General features: G+C 41.5%; 2 protein-coding genes across 2 annotated transcripts in view; both read left to right on the forward strand.

The window, feature by feature from the left end:
* Positions 1-12,446, forward strand: part of LOC120574901 (caskin-2-like) — a 78,887-nt gene extending 66,441 nt beyond the window's left edge. Inside the window, 6 exon segments of the mRNA XM_039825409.1 lie at positions 1,546-1,684; positions 3,239-4,437; positions 5,651-5,982; positions 7,092-7,240; positions 8,560-8,842; positions 10,046-12,446. Coding sequence (XP_039681343.1) covers positions 1,546-1,684; positions 3,239-4,437; positions 5,651-5,982; positions 7,092-7,240; positions 8,560-8,842; positions 10,046-10,142 — 2,199 coding nt within the window. The 3' untranslated portion in view covers positions 10,143-12,446.
* The window catches only part of LOC120574900 (NACHT, LRR and PYD domains-containing protein 12-like), a 280,762-nt gene that overhangs the window by 209,951 nt on the left and 47,674 nt on the right, over positions 1-23,137 (forward strand). The window lies entirely within an intron of this gene.

Raw genomic sequence — 23,137 nt, forward strand, 5'->3', positions numbered from 1 at the left:
ATATATATATATGTATATATATATATATATATATATATATATGTATATATATATATGTATATATATGTATATTAGTGATGCACGAAATGAAAATTGGCTGCGAAAACCGGAAAAAAGAAACCAAGACCGAAGACCGAACGAAACACCGAAGAAATTAAGCCAATTATTTAGTACCATTGCATTTATGGCTATGACTGTGTACTAACTTTACTAAAATCAAGGCATTGCAATTGTATAAATTAATATTAAAGTTTAATTAAAAAATATCTAGCAGAAATATGGCTACAACCTGACAGTCACATACAGTATACAGTAGCCTAAGAACAGAATAGCTTACCTATTGTTATTATTATTATTATTATTATTAATTGAGGCACTTTCTTGCAGGATTTCACTGAACATATCAGACAATGAGGGTGCATGCCCCTCATCTGGTGCAGCGAGACAAGTCTTTTTTCTGCGCTCTGATCTCTCTGGCGGCTGGGCTGCTCCGTCTCCGTCTCCCCCCGGGTTCTCCGCATCCATCCGCGGCCTGGATCATTTCTGCGTCGCCCTGGCTTATTTCCGCATCAAGTAATGGTCTTTATAACGGATCAAGAATCAGTCGCGATGAAGTGCAGGGGATCCGAACAGATCTCACTGAAACGTGTGCTGACAGACTCTAAGAGCACTTTTCATTGTTTTACTCCGTGGTCCGTCTCAACCTCTTTGCTTAGGAGACGCTTTGCAGGTGGAGATGGGTAATCAAAACAAATTTTTTAAAAAAAAAAAAAAAAAAAAAAAAAAAAAAAAAAAAAAAAAAAAAAAAAAAAAAAAAAAAACAACAATGTTTACACAGGACACATACCCAAAGAGACACACACACACACACACACAGGTCCACCACAATGAGCACAGACTGATCTCATGAAGTGGCGTATGTATGACACACCAATTGGTACGCCATTATTGGCGTGTTATCAAGATGCATACTCGCTTTTTAGCGTGTTTATCAACTCCGTTTGGCCTCCACTGACTTACACTACCTTGCGATTGCGTGTGAATTAATGCTGTAGCAAGTAGTGTGAAACGGCGAAAACCCGTGTAGGGAGGTTGTTTTGGGGGGTGGATGGGTCAAACACAGGACTTTCACCCAGGGGACCGGGGATCGGGTCCCGCCTGTGAAGTTTCCTTCGTTTTCCGCGTGTGTTGTTTCCTTACCACGTTTTTCTTTTCCTAAACCCAACCCAGTTCTTCTTTTCCTAAATCCAACCGCTATTTCTTTTCCCCCGCTTGTGACGTTCAAACCAACCGTAGCCTCGCAATAACACGCCACGTGGCTTTAGAAAGTGGCGTGTATGTTTACGCTGCACGCGGATGGATGTTATTCAGCACCCCTGGTCAAAAACAGGTTCCCGCATGCCTGTGTATGTTTACGCAAAGTCATGATATCATGTTGATCAGCAGATAACCTGAGTTTAGGTATGGAGAGGGGAAAGGTTAGCTTGGTGTATCCGATGTATTGTGCAGCCCTGATCTGAGTGATGTTCTCTTCTTCCTCTCCAGTCCAATCTCGGCGAGTGGCTCAGCGCCATCGGCCTCCCGCAGTACCACAAAAAGCTCTCGGAAAATGGCTACGACTCCATCAGCATCGTCAGAGACCTGACGTGGGAGGACCTGCAGGAGATCGGCATCATCCAGCTGGGTGAGGAGCGGTGTTGTCATGGTGACAAAGTACAAACACTTTGTTACTGTTACTTAAGTAGAGGAACCACCATGCCACCAGAAGTACTTAAGTAGGTTACTGAAGTATTTAAGTAGGTTACCGGTTACTGTGGAAGTACTTAAAGGTCTTATGCCATGAAAATTTCACTTTATGAGGTTTTTTAACATTAATATGTGTCCCCCCAGCCTGCCTATGGTCCCCCAGTGGCTAGAAATGGTGATAGGTGTAAACCGAGCCCTGGGTATCCTGCTCTGCCTTTGAGAAAATGAAAGCTCAGATGGACCAATCAGGAATCTTCTCCTTATGAGGTCATAAGGAGCAAGGTTACCTCCCCTTTCTCTGCTTTGCCCGCCCAGAGAATTTGGCCCACCCATGAGAGAGAGACATCATGGCTTTCAAACGAGCAAAGTGACAGTTGGTACAGTATTAGGGGACCACTAAGGTCTATATAAAAGAGACTTCAGATACAGTATTAGGAGACCAAGGCCTATATAAAAGAGACTTCAGATACAGTATTAGGGGACCACTAAGGTCTATATAAAAGAGACTTCAGGTATAGTATTAGGGGACCACTAAGGTCTATATAAAAGAGACTTCAGATACAGTATTAGGAGACCAAGGCCTATATAAAAGAGACTTCAGATACAGTATTAGGGGACCACCAAGGTCTATATAAAAGAGACTTCAGATACAGTATTTGGGGACCACTAAGGTCTATATAAAAGAGACTTCAGATACAGTATTAGGGGACCACCAAGGTCTATATAAAAGAGACTTCAGATACAGTATTTGGGGACCACTAAGGTCTATATAAAAGAGACTTCAGATACAGTATTAGGGGACCACTAAGGTCTATATAAAGAGACTTCAAATACAGTATTAGGGGACCACTAAGGTCTATATAAAAGCATCCAAAAAGCAGCATGCCATAGGACTTTTAAGTAGGTTACTAAACGTTAAAATGTTTTTTGTAATTCAAGATTTTACTTTTATTTGAGTGTCAATCAATCAGAACAGAACTGACATCATTGTTGTGGTACAATAATATGTATAAAGTCCCATACATACACTCGAAAAAAATTTTTTTTTAAAAGACAATGAATCCAGCAACTGCAGTGGTACATCTCTATCATTACAATATACCATCATAGACAAAAAAGTGGTCCCATGACCTCTTAAATCCTTCATTTTCATTATTAATTCTGGTCAGCATGTGTTCATATGATACTATTTCTGACATAGGTTCCAGCCATTGTTTAAATTCTAGGGGGGGGGGGGGTATTTGTCCACACTCGTAGGATCACTCGGATGGCCGTTACAACCCCAACCTTTATTACTGCAAAATCATATTTTTAAACTTACAACAATTCTGCTTGGTCCCCTAATAGGCACAGCCTCGGTGTTTTAGGTATAATAAAACCTAGCCCTTTCCCTATGCGATCTCCAACTTCTTCCCAAAAGGGCTTTGAAAAGCATCCCCCCCTACTTGTTACAAGCCTCACTGATATGCCGGTTGATTTTTTTTCCCTGCAGGCCACCAGAAGAAGCTGATGCTGGCGGTGAGGAAGCTGTGTGACATCCAGCGAGCGATCCTCCACGCCGAGATGGGCCACGGCGGCACGCTGCGGCGCAAAGCCCCCGGAGCGCTGCACCTGGTCGCCATCGAGCCGCCGGCCGACTCGGCGGCGGCGGGCGAGTGCTCCTCCCCTCACACCCCGAAGATGACGACCTTCCAGGACAGCGAGCTGAGCGCCGAGCTGCAGACGGCCATGTCCGGCCAGTACGGAGGCTGCGAGGACGGCCTCCTCGCCATCAGGAACGCCGCGGCGATGTCGCAGAGCCAGGAGAGCATTGAGACGCGGTCCAGAGGCTCCGGGCGCTCCGGGGAGCCGCCCACGGCGTCTGTCACGCCGCACAGCTGGTCGCAGGAGAGCCTGGACGCCAGCCCCGCCCGGGAGAGGAACCTCCCCGAGGGCTGGGACCAGAGGGCGCCGCCGCAGCCGCACAAACAGGTGCCTCTGGGCACGGCGACCGTCTTTAAGTACCCGGCGATCCCAGCGAAACCCAAAGCACCCGCGCCGCGCGGTCCATCCCCTCACGGCTCGCCGGCGCTGAAAGGTTTCAGCTACCTGCACTCGAACTGCGGCGCCACGGACCTGCGCGCGTCTCCGCGGCAGGGCAACCGCAGCATGACTCTGCTGCCGGCTAAGAAGCGCGTGCAGAACGCGACCCGCTACGCCCTGTCGGACGGGGAGCCCGACGAGGACGACGAGGAGTCAGCGTTTCATCACTGTGGAAACGTGGCGTCCTACGCCACGCTGACGCGCAAACCCGGACGCAGCCAGCTGGCGCGCTTGCACGCGAGTCCGGAGAAGAACGGCAGCGGCGGCGGCGTGGGGCGCAGTCAGTCCTTCGCGGTGCGCGCGCGTAAGAAAGGCCCACCGCCGCCACCTCCGAAGAGGCTGAGCTCGGTGAGCAGCACCACCAGCGGCGAGCTGAGCGACAGCAGCACCACGTCGTCTGCTACCGGACTAACAGACAGCCCGGTGAGCGTGAGGAGCCTGGCTGCCTCGTTGGAGGGCCGGACGGAGAGAGAGGAGAAGAACCCGCCAGGACCGAAACCCGACGGCATCCGGCAGGAGGCGTTGCCATCCTTCGCCGTTAACTCTGCAGGACAGGAGGCTGCCGCTGCGGCGAGGAGGAGGGTGCAGAGCGAGTGTATACCCACCACGGTACAGTTTTAAATGTTCAAATAAGTCTTTATTTTATAAGCGCCCGAGTACCGACAGCGTTTATTATTAGTCTCTCTAATGAATCGCAGTTTTACAGAAGAAGATTTGGGACACGTGTGAAAATAGGCCTTTATTTGATAGGACAGCTTAGACATGAAAGGGGAGACAAGGCAGCAAAAGGCCGCAGGTCAGAACTCAACCTGTGGCCGCTGCGGCGAGAACTGAGCCTCTGTATGTGGGGCGCACGCTCTACCAGGTGGGCCACCCAGGTGCCCCAGTTTGAGTTAATTATTTTTGCTGTTATTTAAAAAAAAATACACACACACGTATTTTTTTTTAAACACACACACACACACACACAAAACCACACACACACACACAGAAACACACATGCAGACACACATATGCACGCATAGAAACACACAGACACGCAAACACACACATACACAGAAACACACATGCAGACACACACATATGCACGCATAGAAACACGCAAACACACACACACACACAGACACACAAACAGACAGAGGCAGACACACAGACACACACATGCAGAGACAGACAGACAGACACACACACAGACACAAACACACACACAGTCACAGACACACACATGCACACACACATTCGCACGGACAGAAACACACAGACACAGAAACACACTCACACACAGATACAAACACACACACACACATACACACAAACACAGACACACATACACACACACACAGTCACTCACACACACACACATGCACAGACACACATACACACACACACAGTCACTCTCACACACACACAGACACACACTCACACCGGTCAGGTATTTTGTACGTACGTTTCTGTTTTTCTATTTATTGTTTAGTTCTCATTCATGTTTAATATATGTGTGTGTGTGTGTGTGTGTGTGCACCAATCACCAAGGCAAATTCCGTGTAGGGTAACTAATGTGGCAACAAACTCCTTTCTGATTCTGACTTTTTTCTCAAAACTTTAAAGTCGGATTACTCAAATACATTTTTCACATGTGGCTCTAATACTCTTCCGTACATTTTTGAGGGGATTAAGATGCCCCAAAACTCACAAAAATGTGAACACGCATCAGGACTGGTGCGTGTGCAATAAAGTGTATCCTATCTTGATGGTTTATGTAAGTAGGCATGCAAAAAATGGCTCGCTATGGCTTCCTATAACAACCCAGATTCCCCCGCAGACCGTCAGCGCCACGGAGCCGGACCGAGGGGTGAAGTCGGACTCGGAGGAAGAAGAACCCAAAGGCCCGGGCCTGGACGGCTCCTCGTCGCCTCAGAACAGCTCCAGCGAGTGCATCCCCTTCGCCGAGGAGGGAAACCTGACCATCAAACAGCGGCCCAAAGCTCCAGGGCCGCCCAGGGCCGAGGCCGTGCTGGAGCCGCCGGAGAAGCACGCCAAGAACCTGGACGTGCCCGAGTTTAACCTGAAGGAGTCGGACACGGTGAAGCGCCGACACAAACCCAAAGACAAGGAGCCGGGAGGAGACTCGCCCGGCAGGGAGGGAGCCAGCAGGTACGGCTGGAACCATTCAAAGAGCCACAGTTGCACTTTCTAGACAGGGATTCTATGCTTGGGGCATTATTGGATGAAGAAATAAAAAAAAAAACCTTTTCTGGTCCTACCTTTTTTCTACTTTTCAACTTTAGTTACAGTCAAACAATTAATTTCATAGCATTTAAAAAAAAAAAGTATCCTTACTAAACCTTGTTTTTACCACTCGTTACTATTTGTCGAAAAAAATAGTAATTTCAGCGTCTTTTTTTTAGGCTATAACTTCATATAAATGAGGTTCATTGAACATGAATTCCCCAAAAAAGTGTAAAACTAGCAGTCATAAGTAGATGTTAGTGGTGTATCCAATGGTAGTGAAAAATAATGCGTTGAAAAAAGGCGTTAATGATATCGTCTCGTATCGATCGCAGTACCCTGAATCGAATCTCATCGTGACAGACTTTAAGATATCAGTAAATATCGTATCGTTGTCCAAAGCATCTATGAATTATCGTATCTGCCGGTACGTGATCTGTGCCGCCTGCACAATCCGATATGCGCATAAATACGTAGTAGAAAACGTGACATTATGCAGTTCACGGCAGGTCTGTTTTATAAAGATCTTTAAATGAAGTACTTATTGTCACTGATCCAAAACCGCGGATCGACATCGGTGTACTACGCCTTGGCCACGTTGTTATATTTGTGACACGTAGTGTGGGGATGTCGTGATGTTTTTAAACGTAGCTTACGCTACGCATTACGAGGTGTTTACGTGGCTGCCAATCCAAAATAATAAAGGAGTTGTTACATGTTACATGAACATACACCATGTTGGTTACATGTGGAATGAAGTCAGAGTCTTTCTGTCATTGCGCACCTTCAGTTTCCTCCACACTCCCCTTTGCGATTCATTGCTATAAGGAACAGATCGTAATGCGTCCTAAAACATGATTATCATCATGCGCATGCGCCAACATCATGCGCATACCACAGTATCGTGATAAAAAACTTTTAATTTACACCCCTATTTTTATAGGGCTGCTTCCTCTGAGTCGATCATTCATTAAGTCAACCTTTATTTACATGTTATTTATGGTGATACCACGTGTGATTTTCCCCGCTGGTAGCAGGCCTCCGTCCCAGAGCCAGGAGGATCTGAGGATCAGCGAGGAGAGGCCGGCCAGTCCGGCGACAGGGTCCCCCATCAAACCTCCACTCTCCCCGAAACCTGCCGTCGCACCGAAACCTGTCCGCCACAGTCTGCTGGCAGCACAAGGTACGATACACACTTTCTCTTTTAAATCTCACATACAGGAACCTTTATGCAGTATCGTTAAAGTGCCCATATTATGAAAAAATCACTTTTTCTGGGATTTGGGGTGTTCTTTTGTGTCTCTGGTGCTTCCACACACATACAAACTTTGAAAAAAATCCATCCATGCTGTTTTGAGTGAGATACGGTTTCTGAATGTGTCCTGCCTTCAGTCTCCTAGTGAGCTGTTCAAAATCGGCTCGGACTGTGACGTCACAGTCTGAAATGAGCTGGCTAACCACAACTGTTAGCTCGTTAGCATGCTAACCGTTAGCATTAGCATGCTACGTCGTTCTCAATAGCAAAGCACTGCTACAACACACACAAGTTCACCATAATCTACAAAAGAACTACTTACATGTGCTCCCTCATTTAGAAGTCTCCCAGCTAATCCTGCCTTGTAACTGACCAAAGTTGGAGAAACAGGCTTTCTTTTACTCTCTCTAGAGTTAGCTAGCTGACATGATCTACATCTGAGCTACTGAGCATGTGCGAGTGCAATCAAAGATAGTACAGAAGAAGAAGATGAAAAGAGGTCTCACTCTGTAGCTAAAACAGAAACCAGGTGAAAAGAGGATCTGCAGCAGTGAGAGAGAGCTGTGCAGTACAACAACAATATGGTGTTTTTTGAAAATTAAACCATGTAAACCTATTCTGGTACAACCTTAAAATACAGTTATGAACCTGAAAATGAGCATAATATGGGCGCTTTAAGAGTAGTAATACCGTTAAAATCTTAATGATACCCATCCCTTGTTGTAACAGACCATTGTTCCTCTTTATATACACTTCTTTTTCTACAAAATTTGACATTTTTGTCACCTTCTTTGGACCAATTCCTTCCTTCATTCATTCCTTCCTTCATTCCTTCCTTCCTTCCTTCCTCCCTTCCTTCCTTCTACTGTCTTTTTCCAAGGTTTTTGTCGTTTAAAAAAGAAAAGTTTGCATTTTTAGAATTTTGTCACTTTTGTCTACCTAGTGTTGCTTTCCTTCCTTCCTTCCTTCCTTCCTTCCTTCCTTCCTTCCTTCCTTCCTTCCTTCCACCATCTTTTTCCAAGGTTTTGTCGGTTTTTAAAAAAAAGTTTTTGAATTTAAAGCATTTAAATGTTGTTTTCTAAATTTATCGCTGCAGACATCGCTGTCTCTTTATAGAGACTTTTTTATTGTCTACCAAAAATGATTAGTCAGCAGGTACTTTAAAACCAGCTTTAAAACACAATTCAAAGGGGGAACATTATTGAGAACCACTGCTGTAGTGTGACCTGCAGTTGTCTCCTCAGCAGCTGGACACTCGTCTCCATCTGTGAGCGTCAGCGGGGTTCAGAGTGTGGCCTTCACCTCTGCATCCTGTCCATCCTCTCCCGGGCCCCGAGCCCCGGCCCCCCCGGCCCCTGAGAGTCCCTCTCTGGCAGTGGCGAGGCCCCAGGTGTGTGTCGTGGGTCCGGGTCCGGTCCCCGAGTCGCCCTGCGGGACCCAGGTGGTTCAGCAGAGACTGGATCAGACCAGCACGTCTCTGGCAGCCGCGCTGAAGGCCGTCGAGAGGAAATTGGAGGACAACTCAGATGGGTAAGAAAGTCAGAGGGAGACATTCTGAGGCTGTAACACCCGTAAATATTAGGGCTGGGTATTGCCACTGATTTCCTTATTCACTTTCGATTCACAAGGCAGTGTTGTAGTGAAGACCACCTAAACCGAGACCAAGTCATCACCAAGACCAGAGTTTATCGAGACCAAGACAAGACCGAGACTTTGAGGGGTTGAGACTGAGACAAGACCTAGACTTTGAGGGGTTGAGACCAAGACTTTGAGTGGTTTAGAACGAGACTTTCTGGGTTTGAGACCGAGACTTTGAGGGGTTGAGACCGAGACTTTGAGGGGTTTAGATTGAGACTCGGAGGGTTGAGGAGACTTTGAGGGGTTGAGACCGAGACTTTGTGCGGTTGAGACCGAGACTTTGAGGGGTTTACAACGAGACTTTGAGGGGTTGAGACAGAGACTTTGAGGGGTTGCGACCAAGACTTTGAGGGGTTAAGATTGAGACTCGGAGGGGTTGAGACCAAGACTTTGTGCGGTTGAGACCGAGACTTTGAGGGGTTTACAACGAGACTTTGAGGAGTTGAGACAGAGACTTTGAGGAGTTGAGACAGAGACTTTGAGGGGTTTACAACGAGACTTTGAGGAGTTGAGACAGAGACTTTGAGGGGTTGCGAACAAGACTTTGAGGGTTGAGAACGAGAGTTTGAGGGGTTGAGACTGAGTCTTTGAGGGGTTTAGATTGAGACTCGGAGGGGTTGAGGAGACTTTGAGGGGTTGAGACCAAGACTTTGTGCGGTTGAGACCGAGACTTTGAGGGGTTTACAACGAGACTTTGAGGGGTTGAGACAGAGACTTTGAGGGGTTGCGACCAAGACTTTGATGTTTGAGAACGAGAGTTTGAGGGGTTGAGACAGACTTTGAGGGGTTGAGACCGAGACTTTGAGGGGTTGAGACCGAGACTTTGAGGGGTTGAGACCGAGACTTTATGCCAGACAGCCAGAGCTTCTTCTCCTGTCTCCCGCATTCACTTTCTTGGGAGTGCATGTTAAGGGGGCGGGGAGAAAGAAATGAGTCAAGATATCGGTTGCATTTAAAGCAGGAAGTTTTACATCCAATCACAGTAATGATGTTAAAACATAAATCAGACACTGCACAGGTTATTTAGTGATATCCCTGCAGGTGTCAGTGTTGTTATACTAACGTTTTATTGTTTGTCATGTTTTTTGTCACCAGTGGATCGAGCACGGTGAAGTCTGCGGGGACGATTCTGGACGACATCGGCAGCATGTTTGATGACCTGGCTGACCAGCTGGATGCCATGTTGGACTGAAGACTTTCAAATTAAAAGCCTCAACCTCAGGAAGAGAAAAGGAGAAACTCAGAAACAGAGGAAGAGAGGAACAGAGAAACTCAGAAACAGAGAAACTCAGAAAAGGAGAAACTCAGGAACAGAGAAACAGAGGAAAAGGAAACGGAGGGAAGGATGGTCGATGTTTTTGACCCTCCGCTCTGAACAACATGATGAACACAGACATTTGGAGGAGCGAAGGGAAAACACTAGTTGTGTTTTTTGGCCTGAACACCAGCACTTCATCTCCCCGTGCTTCCTCCGTGACGTCCTCCACTCTCGTTTATGACAGCAAGGTCCGAAGTTAACTCTCGCCAAGCTCCATGTACGGGTAAATGTTCCGTTTGGCGAGTAAATCTAAGAGCGCTATCCGGGTTAGGGTTAGGGTTATGGAGGGTAAATGTTTGTACCAAAATAGTTAATGTTTTAGGCAGTTTGTAGTCAGTTTTTCAGTCAGTCTTCAGTCAGTTTTCAGTAATTTTTTTTGTCTGATTTCGGTCAGTTTTCAGTCAGTATTCAGTTGGTTCTTTGTATGTTTTCAGTCAGTTTTTCCTTAAAAGTCTGTTTTAGGTCAGTTTTCCGTCGGTTTTCAGTAATTTTTGGGTCAGTTTTCCGTCAGTTTTCAGTCAGTTTTTGGTCAGTTTCAGTCAGTTTTCAATCAATGAAAACAGAAGATAAACCAGCAGGAATTGCAACACCAACAAAAGAGTTTTGTGATGTTACAAAGAAAATGCAATTTAATATTTTTGCTGGTAAGAAAGATGCTTGGTGGGCGGATTTTTCCATCTCCCTGCCAACATGGCCACTGAGTCAGAAAGTTAATTTCGGACTCTGACAGAATCTGGTTTCTGCCAGTCTGCAAGTCCAATGGAAACCTTCCCATGTCATCGTGTCTCACAGAAACATGAACCAAACAGAAGGGGGAGAAAAACGCCTCCGCAGAATATTAAGAACATCGTTTAACACTTATATTATAACATGAAGTTTGTTCTGCGTAAAACGATAGAGAGCCGAAGTCGGTTGTTGTGGCTAGAAGGGATAAAGCTACGACCGGAAGTTACGCAAAATAACGCAGAATCTATTAATACAATAATATCTATTTTAATCACTTTCACCCAGGAAACGCGTGCTCGTTCTTCGGGAGTGTAATAACCCAAACTACCATCTTTTTCCTAAACTTAACTTTCTTCGCCGTAACTGTTTCCCTTCCAGCCTCAACCCCAGAACTCCTGACATCACTTCCTGTCAAGCTACATTACAAATCTGAGGTACTCTGTTTGAGTATTTCCATGTTCTGCTCAGAAAAGTTACAGAAAACTGACAAAACTGACCCAAAACTGATTGAAAACTGACCAAAAGATGACCGAAAGATGACCATAAAATGACAAAGAATTGCCCAAAAAAATGACAGAAAAATGACTATAGAATACACAAGAATACAGACTCATATCCCTAATGTCAACAATCACCAGGAAAAAAAACGTGAAAAGAAATGTGACATTATTTGAATTACAAAATAGTGTATATGTGGGCCATACGGCCTTCTGTATAACGTCATAAGTTTCTCTCCGGCTCTCTATCCAACATGTCTGACCATTTTAAAATTTTACGTTTTGTAATATTTAAAACATCTATTTTATACCAAGTGATCTTAACAGTGTGCAGCCAGTCTTCCCGTGTATTTGTGTCCAAACTGTCGGAGCGCTCAGACGTCATCTGATACTATTTTTTGATATTCATGTTTAGCCAAAGTAGTATTTAAGTGAGTTATCTAAATATGTATATTGTACACTAGAGCTATATATATATATATATATACAGGAGCACATATTCAACCAAAGTCTTTGTACAGAGTTTCCTCAACATATTTTCACAAACAAAAACAAAAACAGAATCCTGTTTATGATGTTTATGAAATGTTTTGTGGTGCAGCCTGCAGCGTGTGGTGTGGATGAACTCTGTGTATTTAGCTTGCCGTACATATGGAGAGACATCTGTCTCAATTATATGTATGTGTGTGAACACCATTGGCAGATCTGTGTATAAATGAATAAGCATTTGTGAAGATCTTCCTGGAATTTGCAACTTTCAATCGGACAGATTTGTAAATCCAGTTTTTAATCTGGGAATCAAAAAGACATTTGTGCATATAAGGCGCAGATTTCAGGGGGGGGATGCAGGGGATATAAAACCTGCAAAAAAAAGCAGTAGTAACTTCGGAAGAATTGTCAAAAAAAAACTCAACGACTCAAAAGGCGACAAATATCAGAAAGGCGCAAAAAACTTATATATATATATATATATATATATATATATATATATATATATATATATATATATATATATATATATATATATATATACATATACATATATATATATATACTATATATATATATATACAATATATATATACATATATACATATATACATATATATATATATACATATATATATATATACATATATACATATATATATATATACATATATATATATATACATATATATACAGTGCCTTGCGAAAGTATTCGGCCCCCTTGAACTTTTCGACCTTTTGCCACATTTCAGGCCTCAAACATAAAGATATAAAACTGTAATTTTTTGTGAAGAATCAACAACAAGTGGGACACAATCATGAAGTGGAACAAAATTTATTGGATATTTCAAACCTTTTAAAACAAATAAAAACTGAAATATTGGGCGGCAAAATTATTCAGCCCCCTTAAGTTAATACTTTGTAGCGCCACCTTTTGCTTGCGCGATTACAGCTGTAAGTCGCTTGGGGTATGTCTCCATCAGTTTTGCACAACAAGAGACTGACATTTTTGCCCATTCCTCCTTGCAAAACAGCTCGAGCTCAGTGAGGTTGGATGGAGCGGCGTTTGTGAACAGCAGTTTTCAGTTCTTTCCACAGATTCTCGATTGGATTCAGGTCTGGACTTTGACTTGGCCATTCTAACACCTGGATATGTTTATTTGTGAACCATTCCATTGTAGATTTTGCTTTATGTTTTGGATCATTGTCTTGTTGGAAGACAAATCTCCGTCCCAGTCTCAGGTCTTTTGCAGACTCCATCAGGTTTTCTTCCAGAATGGTCCTGTATTTGGCTCCATCCATCTTCCCATCAATTTTAACCATCTTCCCTGTCCCTGCTGAAGAAAAGCAGGCCCAAACCATGATGCTGCCACCACCATGTTTGACAGTGGGGATGGTGTGTTCAGGGTGATGAGCTGTGTTGCTTTTACGCCAAACATAACATTTTGCATTGTTGCCAAAAAGTTCGATTTTGGTTTCATCTGACCACAGCACCTTCTTCCACATGTTTGGTGTGTCTCCCAGGTGGCTTTTGGCAAACTTTAAACGACACTTTTTATGGATATCTTTAAGAAATGGCTTTCTTCTTGCCACTCTTCCATAAAGGCCAGATTTGTGCAGTATACGACTGATTGTTGTCCTTATGGACAGAGTCTCCCACCCCAGCTGTAGATCTCTGCAGTTCATCCAGAGTGATCATGGGCCTCTTGGCTGCATCTCTGATCAGTAGTCTCATTGTATGAGCTGAAAGTTTAGAGGGACGGCCGGTCTTCTAGATTTGTAGTGGTCTGTACACCTTCCATTTCAATATTATCGCTTGCACAGTGCTCCTTGGGATGTTTAAAGCTTGGGAAATCTTTTTGTATCCAAATCCGGCTATAAACTTCTCCACAACAGTATCTCGGACCTGCCTGGTGTGTTCCTTGTTCTTCATGATGCTCTTCCGCTTTACACGGACCTCTGAGACTATCACAGAGCAGGTGCATTTATACGGAGACTTGATTACACACAGGTGGATTCTATTTATCATCATTAGTCATTTAGGTCAACATTGGATCATTCAGAGATCCTTACTGAACTTCTGGAGAGAGTTTGCTGCACTGAAAGTGAAGGGGCTGAATAATTTTGCCACTTTTCTTCTCTTTTTGGTTTTTATTTGTTAAAAAGTTTGAAATAGCCAATGAATTTCGTTCCACTTCATAATTGGGACCCACTTGTTGTTGATTCTTCACAAAAAATTACAGTTTTATATCTTTATGTTTGAGGCCTGAAATGTGGCAAAAGGTCGAAACGTTCAACGGGGCCGAATACTTTCGCAAGGCACTGTATATATTTATAAGGGCTGGGCGATATGTAGAAAATCAAATATCCCGATATTTTTGACCAAATACCTTGATATTGATACCGCAACGATATTGTAGTGTTGACTATTGGTGTTTTCACAACATATTTACACAATGAGATTTTTGATAAATAATCATCAGTAATGTGGATATAATGACTAAGTGGGTAAAGGACAGTCTGTTAAGTTCAGAAAATGACATCACTTTACTGTAATGCAGCCTTTAAAACCAGGAAAAGACAACACTTATGCCATATAATGATATTACCATGTCCAAAATCTAAGACGATAGCTAGTCTCATATCACGATGTCGATATAATATCGATATATTACCCAGCTCTAATATATATATATTTATTTTTTTAACATTTTTGATTTGCATAATTGTTTCTCTGACAACTTTTATCGGCCACGGAGGGTTTTGGGAGTTTACAGAATTCCACGTTTTTTATCTCGACGTTATAGAATTTTTTTTTAAAGGTTTTGTGTTTTTTGATGATATTGGTGATGTTTTTTCCACATTTTGGGTGTTTTTTTCCGACGTTTTTTTTTCAAAGTTTTTGGGTTGTTTTTTCCGACATTTTAGGTGTTTTTTCCGACATTGTTTCCAGACGTGTGTTTATTTTTTGAAATTTTTTTAATTAAACTTTATTTTACCAGGAAATAATCCCATTGAGATTCAGAATCTCTTTTTCAAGAGAGTCCTGGCCAAGTGTGTGTGTGTGTGTGTGTGTCTGTGTGTGTGTCTGTGTGTCTGTGTACCTGTGTGTATTTCAGGCCTGCGTGTGTGTGTGTCTGTCTGTGTATTTCAGGCCTGCGTGTGTGTATGTGTGTGTAGTGTGTGTGAAAGGTTACCTACGCATTTGTGGATCTGGATTCTCTGGGTTTTTACTCACACATTCGCACACAGACACACACACACACAGTTTGGAGAAAACTTTCTGCCAGACTGAACGGAAATCGACTCGTAACACTAGGCGGTTTCCAGAAAAAAAGTGTTCGATCACCTGCCGATGACGTTGTTTCTGCTTTTCTTTTTAGGAAGATGTTCACAAATGCTTTTCATTTATTTGTAAATGTGTGTCATGTACTTACAGGTTGTTTGTTGTTGTTGTTTTTTTTTTAATTAGTGGAACTTGTTTTGTGTATTTGCAGATTTTACTAGCTAACTATTTTTGTGAGTTCACATATCATTTTGTTGTTCTTTGTTCATGTGTCTTTATATTTACAGATTCAACACATTTGCACACAGATTGTCCATCTGTTCAAGCAGATATGGGATGTACAGTATCTCTCCCCCCGTTCAATGCTCGATGTGAACGTGTTTAAATTTGTGACTGGCGTTGACTCGGTTGACTCTGGCGTGCGTCCTGGGATTGTGATCGTATGGATGAAGTAATAATTTGTGGTTCCTGACATGAACACATCGCTCACAGCTGCGAGGATTTAACCCTCTGAGATCAATCGTTTTTTACACATCTCGCTAAATTCACCTTTTAACCTTTGTGTTGTCTTCCCGTAGACCACTAACTTGTTGTCCTTCCGGGTCAAAATAGAAAATTAACTATTTTTGTCACTTTTTTAATGCATGGTCAATAAACCCAATTTAAAATGACATTATACCTCATTTGTGAGTTAAAAGTAGCAGAAATTATGAATTATTTTGACTAATAGTTATCTTTAGAGGATGTTCAGTGAATCACAGACGGGTTGATGTCAAAGTTTAGTCAGGATGCTGTTTTAAAAAACATTTAAAATCTTTTTTTAAATGCTATAAAACTGAATAAAAACAACCCAAATTCTATGTAAGTAAACATTCATTTTACCTGCGAAGAATGTTGTCTGGGTTCCATACAACGTACATCATGCATCCAAGTTATTTTTGGGCCATTTGGTTGAAAGAAACCCATATTTCTGAAAAAAAGGATAACCTTGTGTTGTCTTCCAGTCGACCATAAAACAACTTGTTGTTTTTCTGGATAAATAAAAACAAAACAAAACTTTTACGTTTTGGTCGTCTTTTAAGACACTTTTGTCCCTTTTATGTTGCGTGTTTGTTACTTTGTTGATTTTATTTTGACATTTTTGACACATTCTTCAACATTTGTCACTTTCCTTGCCATTTTTGAAGCTTTTTTTGACATTTTTGTAAAAAAACATTTTTTAATGTTCTTTTATAAAAAAAAAAACTTAAAATGCTATAAAATTGAAGAAAACACCCACATTCAATGAAAGTAGTGAATTGATTGTTTATTTGACAATTTGGTTGAAAGAAAACCCAAATTTCTGATATGAAAACTTTTTGAAAATGGGTCAAATTTGACCCGAGGACAACAGGAGGGTTAAAGTGTTTCTGTATAACTGATCCCCCCCATGTGTTTGGTATCAAAATGTTAAGAACAAACTCAGCTTTTTGTGTAGTGATGTCCCAGAGCGATGTGTGAAGAGATAATTAGGCCCTAAAGCTGAAACTTTCAAATTTTTCATATCTGTTAAAGGAGAGAACATTTACACCTTTACTCATGTGGACAAATTGTTTTGGTGTTTTAAATGCGATTAACAAAAGTCTTCTTTGTTCAATAAATGTCTAAAATAAAATTTTGTTATATTGCTTTTTGAGTAGGCGCTTCGTTCTCAGAGGGTTAAAGAGAAATCACACAAACGAAGAAGAAAATACATTAAATATCATAAAATCTTTTAAAGAGGCTTTTTAAATCTTCCGTATGCAGTGGAAGGTAACCAGCCTCCACATTCCTACTGTGTGTGTGTGTGTGTGTGTGTGTGTGTGTGTGTGTGTGTGTGTGTGTGTGTGTGTGTGTCTCTGTGTGTGTGTGTGTGTGTGTCTGTGTGTGTGCTCGTGTGCATGAAGTGCTTGTGTGTGTGTCTCTGGCTGTATTACTTGTTTAACCATTAAATATCTATGATGTAACACTGCTCACGTGTTTTTGTCTTTTGTGATATAAATTTTTTTTTAATATATTATAAATTTTTCTTAAAGCTACATTGTGTAAGAATTTATCCCATCTAGCGGTGAAATTGTATATGACAACCAACTGAATATTACTTTCTAGCCCCTCCCATTCCGAGCGCGTTCTAACTCCTACGGTGGCCGTATTATTCCAAGAAGTACGACTTTGTGCGTGAGAGTTCCTTCCAGTGTAATAATAGTTTGACGTTATTTTGGTACCATTTCATTGCTAACATCAGCTATCAGGTTCCCAAACATATGCAAGCTAATGTTAGTAAAGTATCAGTGCTATCATTATTCTGTATATTTTACAAGATTAATAGTGTAAGGCAATGTTTACAGCGTAGGAGAGAAGCAACGGAGGTTTGTGTTTTTAATATATTTCTCTGAGCAGTATGAACGATGTCAATGAAACCGGAATTAGCTTTTAGTATCTCCATCGTTTACAGCTGTTCTAGTCTGTTACAACTGTACATCACGTGAGTTGTCTGCCAGGGAAATCACAACACATATACTCCAAGATGGCGGCATGTATGGTCTGATGTGTGTTTGTCCTCTTACCTATACTCATTTGATTGCCTTTATGCTCATATATGGAGTAACAATTTTAGCAGATTCTATGATTGAGCTCTTTGGTTTTTAGATGAAATAATTTTTTATTGGATTATGGACTACTTTGCTGCAGAAAAGCTTCCATCTCCAGGCTCTACTTGAATCCTGAGGCCCTGTTAGCCTATAGGCCCTAGCAGTCCAGCTACCATCTCTAGGCTCCAGGCCCTAGCAGCCTAGCTACAATCTTCCTTCTCTAACCCAGCTCCAGCCCAGCTATCATCTCTAGGCTCCAGGCCCTAGCAGCCCAGTTTCCATCTTCAGGCTTTATTTGGATCCAGAGGCTTTGTTAGCCTCTCCAGGCCCTAGCAGCCCAGCTACCATTGCTAGGCTCCAGGCCCTAGCAGCCCAGCTACGTGGATCCTGAGGTCCTGTCAGCTCCTCCTGGTTTTGCTAACATCTTCTGCTAACATGGCTCTTCTCTTAATGCTGCTTTGTTCATTGTTTGTGCAGAATCTAAGATCAAGTGATTTATACTGGGTGAGTACATCTTACAACTTTTGTGGCTCTTTGGACATAGCAGACATTGGACATGGATTTAACTGTTCAGCCTTTGTGCATTCCCCTCAAATGCCAAAAGAGTTGGCAGAGGACTTAAATTTAGCCTGGTTGCTACCCAGAGATATTCTTCAGCTTCAAAGTCTTTTAATTTTAAATGACTATTTTGCATTTGATGGCAGACATCACTGGGACTCTCATTTTAAAAACTCGACAGATTCTTCATATACTGATGGTAAACAGAGATGGTTAATATTTTTATTGCTGCTTTTATCTGGCAATGTGCAGCCAAATCCAGGCCCTGAGTTGCAGTGTATTCCATTGCCATCTGATGTGAAATCCATGTCTGGTTTGAGTGTAATTCACCTTAATGTTCGCAGTTTGTTACCCAAAATGGATCTGCTTAGAATTTGGGTGAATTCAACAGATGCAGATATTGTTGTGCTATCTGAAACCTGGTTGACAAAATCAATCACTGATATGGATATTGGAATGGGTGGTTATAACGTGTTTCGTGCTGATAGACCAAGGAAAGGTGGTGGGGTTGCTATTTATGTTAAATCTAAATTTAATGTGAAGTTAGTCTACTCAGAATCAATCGGTAAGCAGCTAGAATTTTTGGCAGTGAAGGTGGAGTTGGCCAAGGGCCTTTATGTTACTGTTGTTGGGTGTTATAGGCCTCCTTCTGCCATGAGTACTGCATTGCAGACTCTTATTCAACTCTTATCCAGATTGGACTACTCTGAAATTATTTTAGCAGGTGATCTAAACTGGGACTGGCTGAAACCTTGTTCAGATGAATTTAAGTCATTTTGTGATTCTGTTAATTTTACACAGTTAATCAATTCTCCCACTCGTTTAAATCTTAAGTGCCATGAGAAGTCCACCTTAATTGACTTAATTTTGACTAATGCCCCGCACAAATTTTCTGCTGTTGGTGTTTTTTGCAATGACCTAAGTGACCATTGTGTTGTTGCTGCTGTAAGGAATACTAAGATGCCTAAATGTAAACCTCGCGTAATATGTAAGAGGAATCTCAAAAAATTTAATTAACAGGGCTTTTGCCATGATTTGTTTAATTGTGATTGGAGTAGAATAGAGCTGATTCCCAATGTGGAGTCAGCTTGGATCTTTTTCCGGGATAGCTTTTTGCAAATAATAAATAGATACGCCCCACTAAAGAGATTCAGAGTTAAAGGGCGGGACAATCCGTGGTTTTCCTCTGAGCTTGGAGATATTCTTCATGACCGCAATTTAGCTTGGGCCAAAGCAAGAAAAACGGGCTCTTCGTCTGATTGGCTTGTTTTTAGGCAGTTAAGAAATAAATGTTCTTCTATTATCAAGAAAGCAAAATCTGACTTTTATCTGTCAGCCACTACTAATACCTTAAACAATCCCAGAAAATTTTGGAAGGCTATAAAATTACTTTCTTTAAACAAAGATAGTATTAATGTTCCTTCTTTTATTATGAAAGAGTCTGTAGTTGTTCATGACAAGCTGGAGATATTGAACCATTTTAATGAGCATTTTATTCAGTCTGGTTCTTTGTTTGACACTGCTTGTCCTTATACTGTGACACCTTGTAGAGATGACCCAGTGTCTACAAGTGTCTTCAATCTCACTCCATTCTTGGTGGCTGACGTTCAAAAAGCCCTAAAAGGGCTGGCTCCTGAAAAACCTCTTCTAAAAAAAAAAAATCTTATAGAGCCCTACTTCTTAAAAATAGCTGCTGATTGTGTAGCACAGCCTCTAACGTACCTTTTTAATCTTACTTTAGAGAGCAATACTATTCCCAAAATATGGAAATCTGCATTTGTTTGTCCCTTATTGAAAGGGTGTGACCCGTCAAATTTAAATAATTACCGGCCAATTTCTAATTTGTCTGTTTTGGCCAAAACGCTTGAATCCCTGGTGAGTGATCAGATGAAAAACTTCTTGCATGTTCAGGACATTTTATCCCCAGTTCAGTCAGGTTTTAGAAAAAAACATAGTACCATCACAGCTGCAATGAAGGTGATAAATGACATCTCTGTTGCTCGTGACAAGAAGCAGCACTGTGCATCACTTTTTATTGATTTGTCAAAAGCTTTTGACACGGTTGATCATGGTGTTTTAAAGATTAGGCTTCTTAATTCGGGGTTTTCAGAGAATACTCTCTCTTGGTTCTCAAACTATCTTAGTGACAGAACCCAGTGCATTAAGTATGATGGTGTTCAGTCTGGTATTTTACCAATCCTTAAAGGGGTTCCACAAGGTTCTGTGTTAGGCCCTTTTCTATTTACTATTTATATAAATAACCTTAATCGGCATGTGTCTGATGCAAACTTTCATTTTTATGCAGATGACAGTTATTTACTGCTGTGCACCCTCTCTTAAACAAGCCATTGCACATTTACAGAATGCCTTCACTGTGGTCCAAAACACGTTGCTACAGCTGAAACTTGTGCTCAATGCAGAAAAAAACAAATGTATGCTCTTCACGGGCCCTCGGAATAGACCACTGAATGTTCCCTCAGTGATTACTCTTGACGGACGTGAAATACAGACTGTTACAACTTATAAGTATCTTGGTATTGTAATTGATGATTGCCTATCATTTAAGCCTCATGTCCACTGTCTAGTGAGAAAGTTGAGGCTAAAATTGGGTTTTTATTTTCGAAATAAGCTGTGCTTTTCTTTTAATGTTAAAAAATGGTTAGTGGAATCCACTTTTTTATCTGTGCTGGACTATGGTGATATATTATATATGCATTCATCTGTTCAATGCCTTCATATGATTGACGCAGCCTATCATGCATCGTTGAGATTTATTACTAATTGTAAAGCTCGCACCCACCACTGTGAGCTGTACTCTCGTGTAGGGTGGTCTGCTCTGGCCACACGGAGGCTTTGTCATTGGTACACATTTATATATAAGGCTATTCTTGGTGTGCTTCCATCCTATTTATGTTTACTTCTTATGAAAAAAAGTGCTGGTCATTATTCTCTCCGTTCTCAGGCTGCTGTCTTGCTTTCTGTCCCACATGTCAGTACTGAGCTGGGTAAAAAGGCCTTTGTTTATTCTGCTCCCTTTACATGGAATTTGCTGCAGAACAACTTAAAACTTAGTAAATTGATTCCTTTGAGTTTTTTTAAGTTAAGAATGAGGTGTTTTGAGTTGAACTCCCTCACTTGTCAATGATTTTAATTGTTATTTCCTTGTAAGTGCATAATTGGCTTTCAAACTGTTTCTATTAATGTCTTTATTTTCATGTTTTTTTGTGTCTTTGTACGGATGTGATGTAATTCAGCTGCCTATCTTGGCCAGGTCTCCCTTGCAAAAGAGATTTTTAATCTCAATGGGCTTCTCCTGGTTAAATAAAGGATAAATAAAAATAAAAATATGATTACGTTTATGTTACAAGGTAGACAACCCTTTCTCATCATTGACGCGAGGAAAAGTATCCTAGAAATCGTTCTAGCATTAAGCACAACCATGCTATAGTTAGCCAAGCGACTCTAAAACTTAGAATTTACACAAATAGGCTGTCCCGTTTAAAATCCTTGCTCCTTATGAGCTCTTTCCATCTTGGAAAAGCCACTCCAATATTAACTTTGGTCTTGTTGCTTTGCCTGGCACTTTTTTGACCAACTCGGGGAGCCGACTGATCAGTCCGACTGCCTTTTCTGCCGATGGTCGGCCGTGGGGTTGGTGTGTCAGGGCCTTAAAAGCGCGAAAGCCGGAGGTATGTCCCTCTTTCGCTAATGTATTTTAAAGATGGAGGCGCAAAATGGCGGCCGTCATTCAAGCAACTCGCTCATATGTATTCTGAATGATTCTGAATGGCAGATTCTACGTGTACGAGAATACTTTGATTAGTTGGTGGAAGTAATTACACATGAATGAGTAGGGGAGAGTGCAATGATGATAGACAGACTTCCTTAGGTCAAAACATAGGGCATGTTAACCTCCTCCTATCAGCCAAATATCTTCCTGTTATTTTCTTTTATCACAGAGTTACAGGCGATAAACGCGTTTTGATGGTCGAAAGTAAACTTCATTAGCGGTTAAATTTTTTCAATTATTAATGAGTCTTTTTCATTTAAAGGTTTGAATATGTGCTTATTCAGTAGACCATTTAGTGTTCTCCACAATCCCAGGCTATAAATCAGGCTATAATGGCATATGTCTATGTCAGGACGTTTCTGTTTCAATCGTCCCAACCAGGCTGTAACTCCATGTATTTTAAGCAGAGGTGGGTAGGGTTGCCAAAAATTGTACTCAAGTAAAAGTACTGTTACTTCAGAATAATATGACTCAAGTAAAAGTAAAAAGTAGTCATTCAAATAATTACTTGAGTAAGAGTAAAAAAGTACTTGGTGAAAAAACTACTCAAGTACTGAGTAACTGTTGAGTAACATCTGGTTTATTTTTTTTAACACAAACATTCAATCAGACAGACAAAAATACAAAATAATCATCTTTAGGCAAATTATAGCCTAGTTCATCCAATCAATAAAATAAATTTTAATTAATTAATTACAAAATAGCTTAAATTAAAATAATCCAGGTAAATTCAAATACTTAAAAAATTCATACAAAAAACATTTAGAGACCGACAACCCCGTAAACATTCACTGATGGGTATATTTATGAAATATATAGATTTTAATGGGAGGGAATTACATATCGGCTATTTCTCGGCTTCTTGAGCCATGTGTCGCCAATGCACACAGTGGTTTGAATTATGTTTTTTATAA

This window comes from Perca fluviatilis, chromosome 15 (genome assembly GCF_010015445.1).
Source record: "Perca fluviatilis chromosome 15, GENO_Pfluv_1.0, whole genome shotgun sequence".
NCBI lineage: Eukaryota > Metazoa > Chordata > Actinopteri > Perciformes > Percidae > Perca > Perca fluviatilis.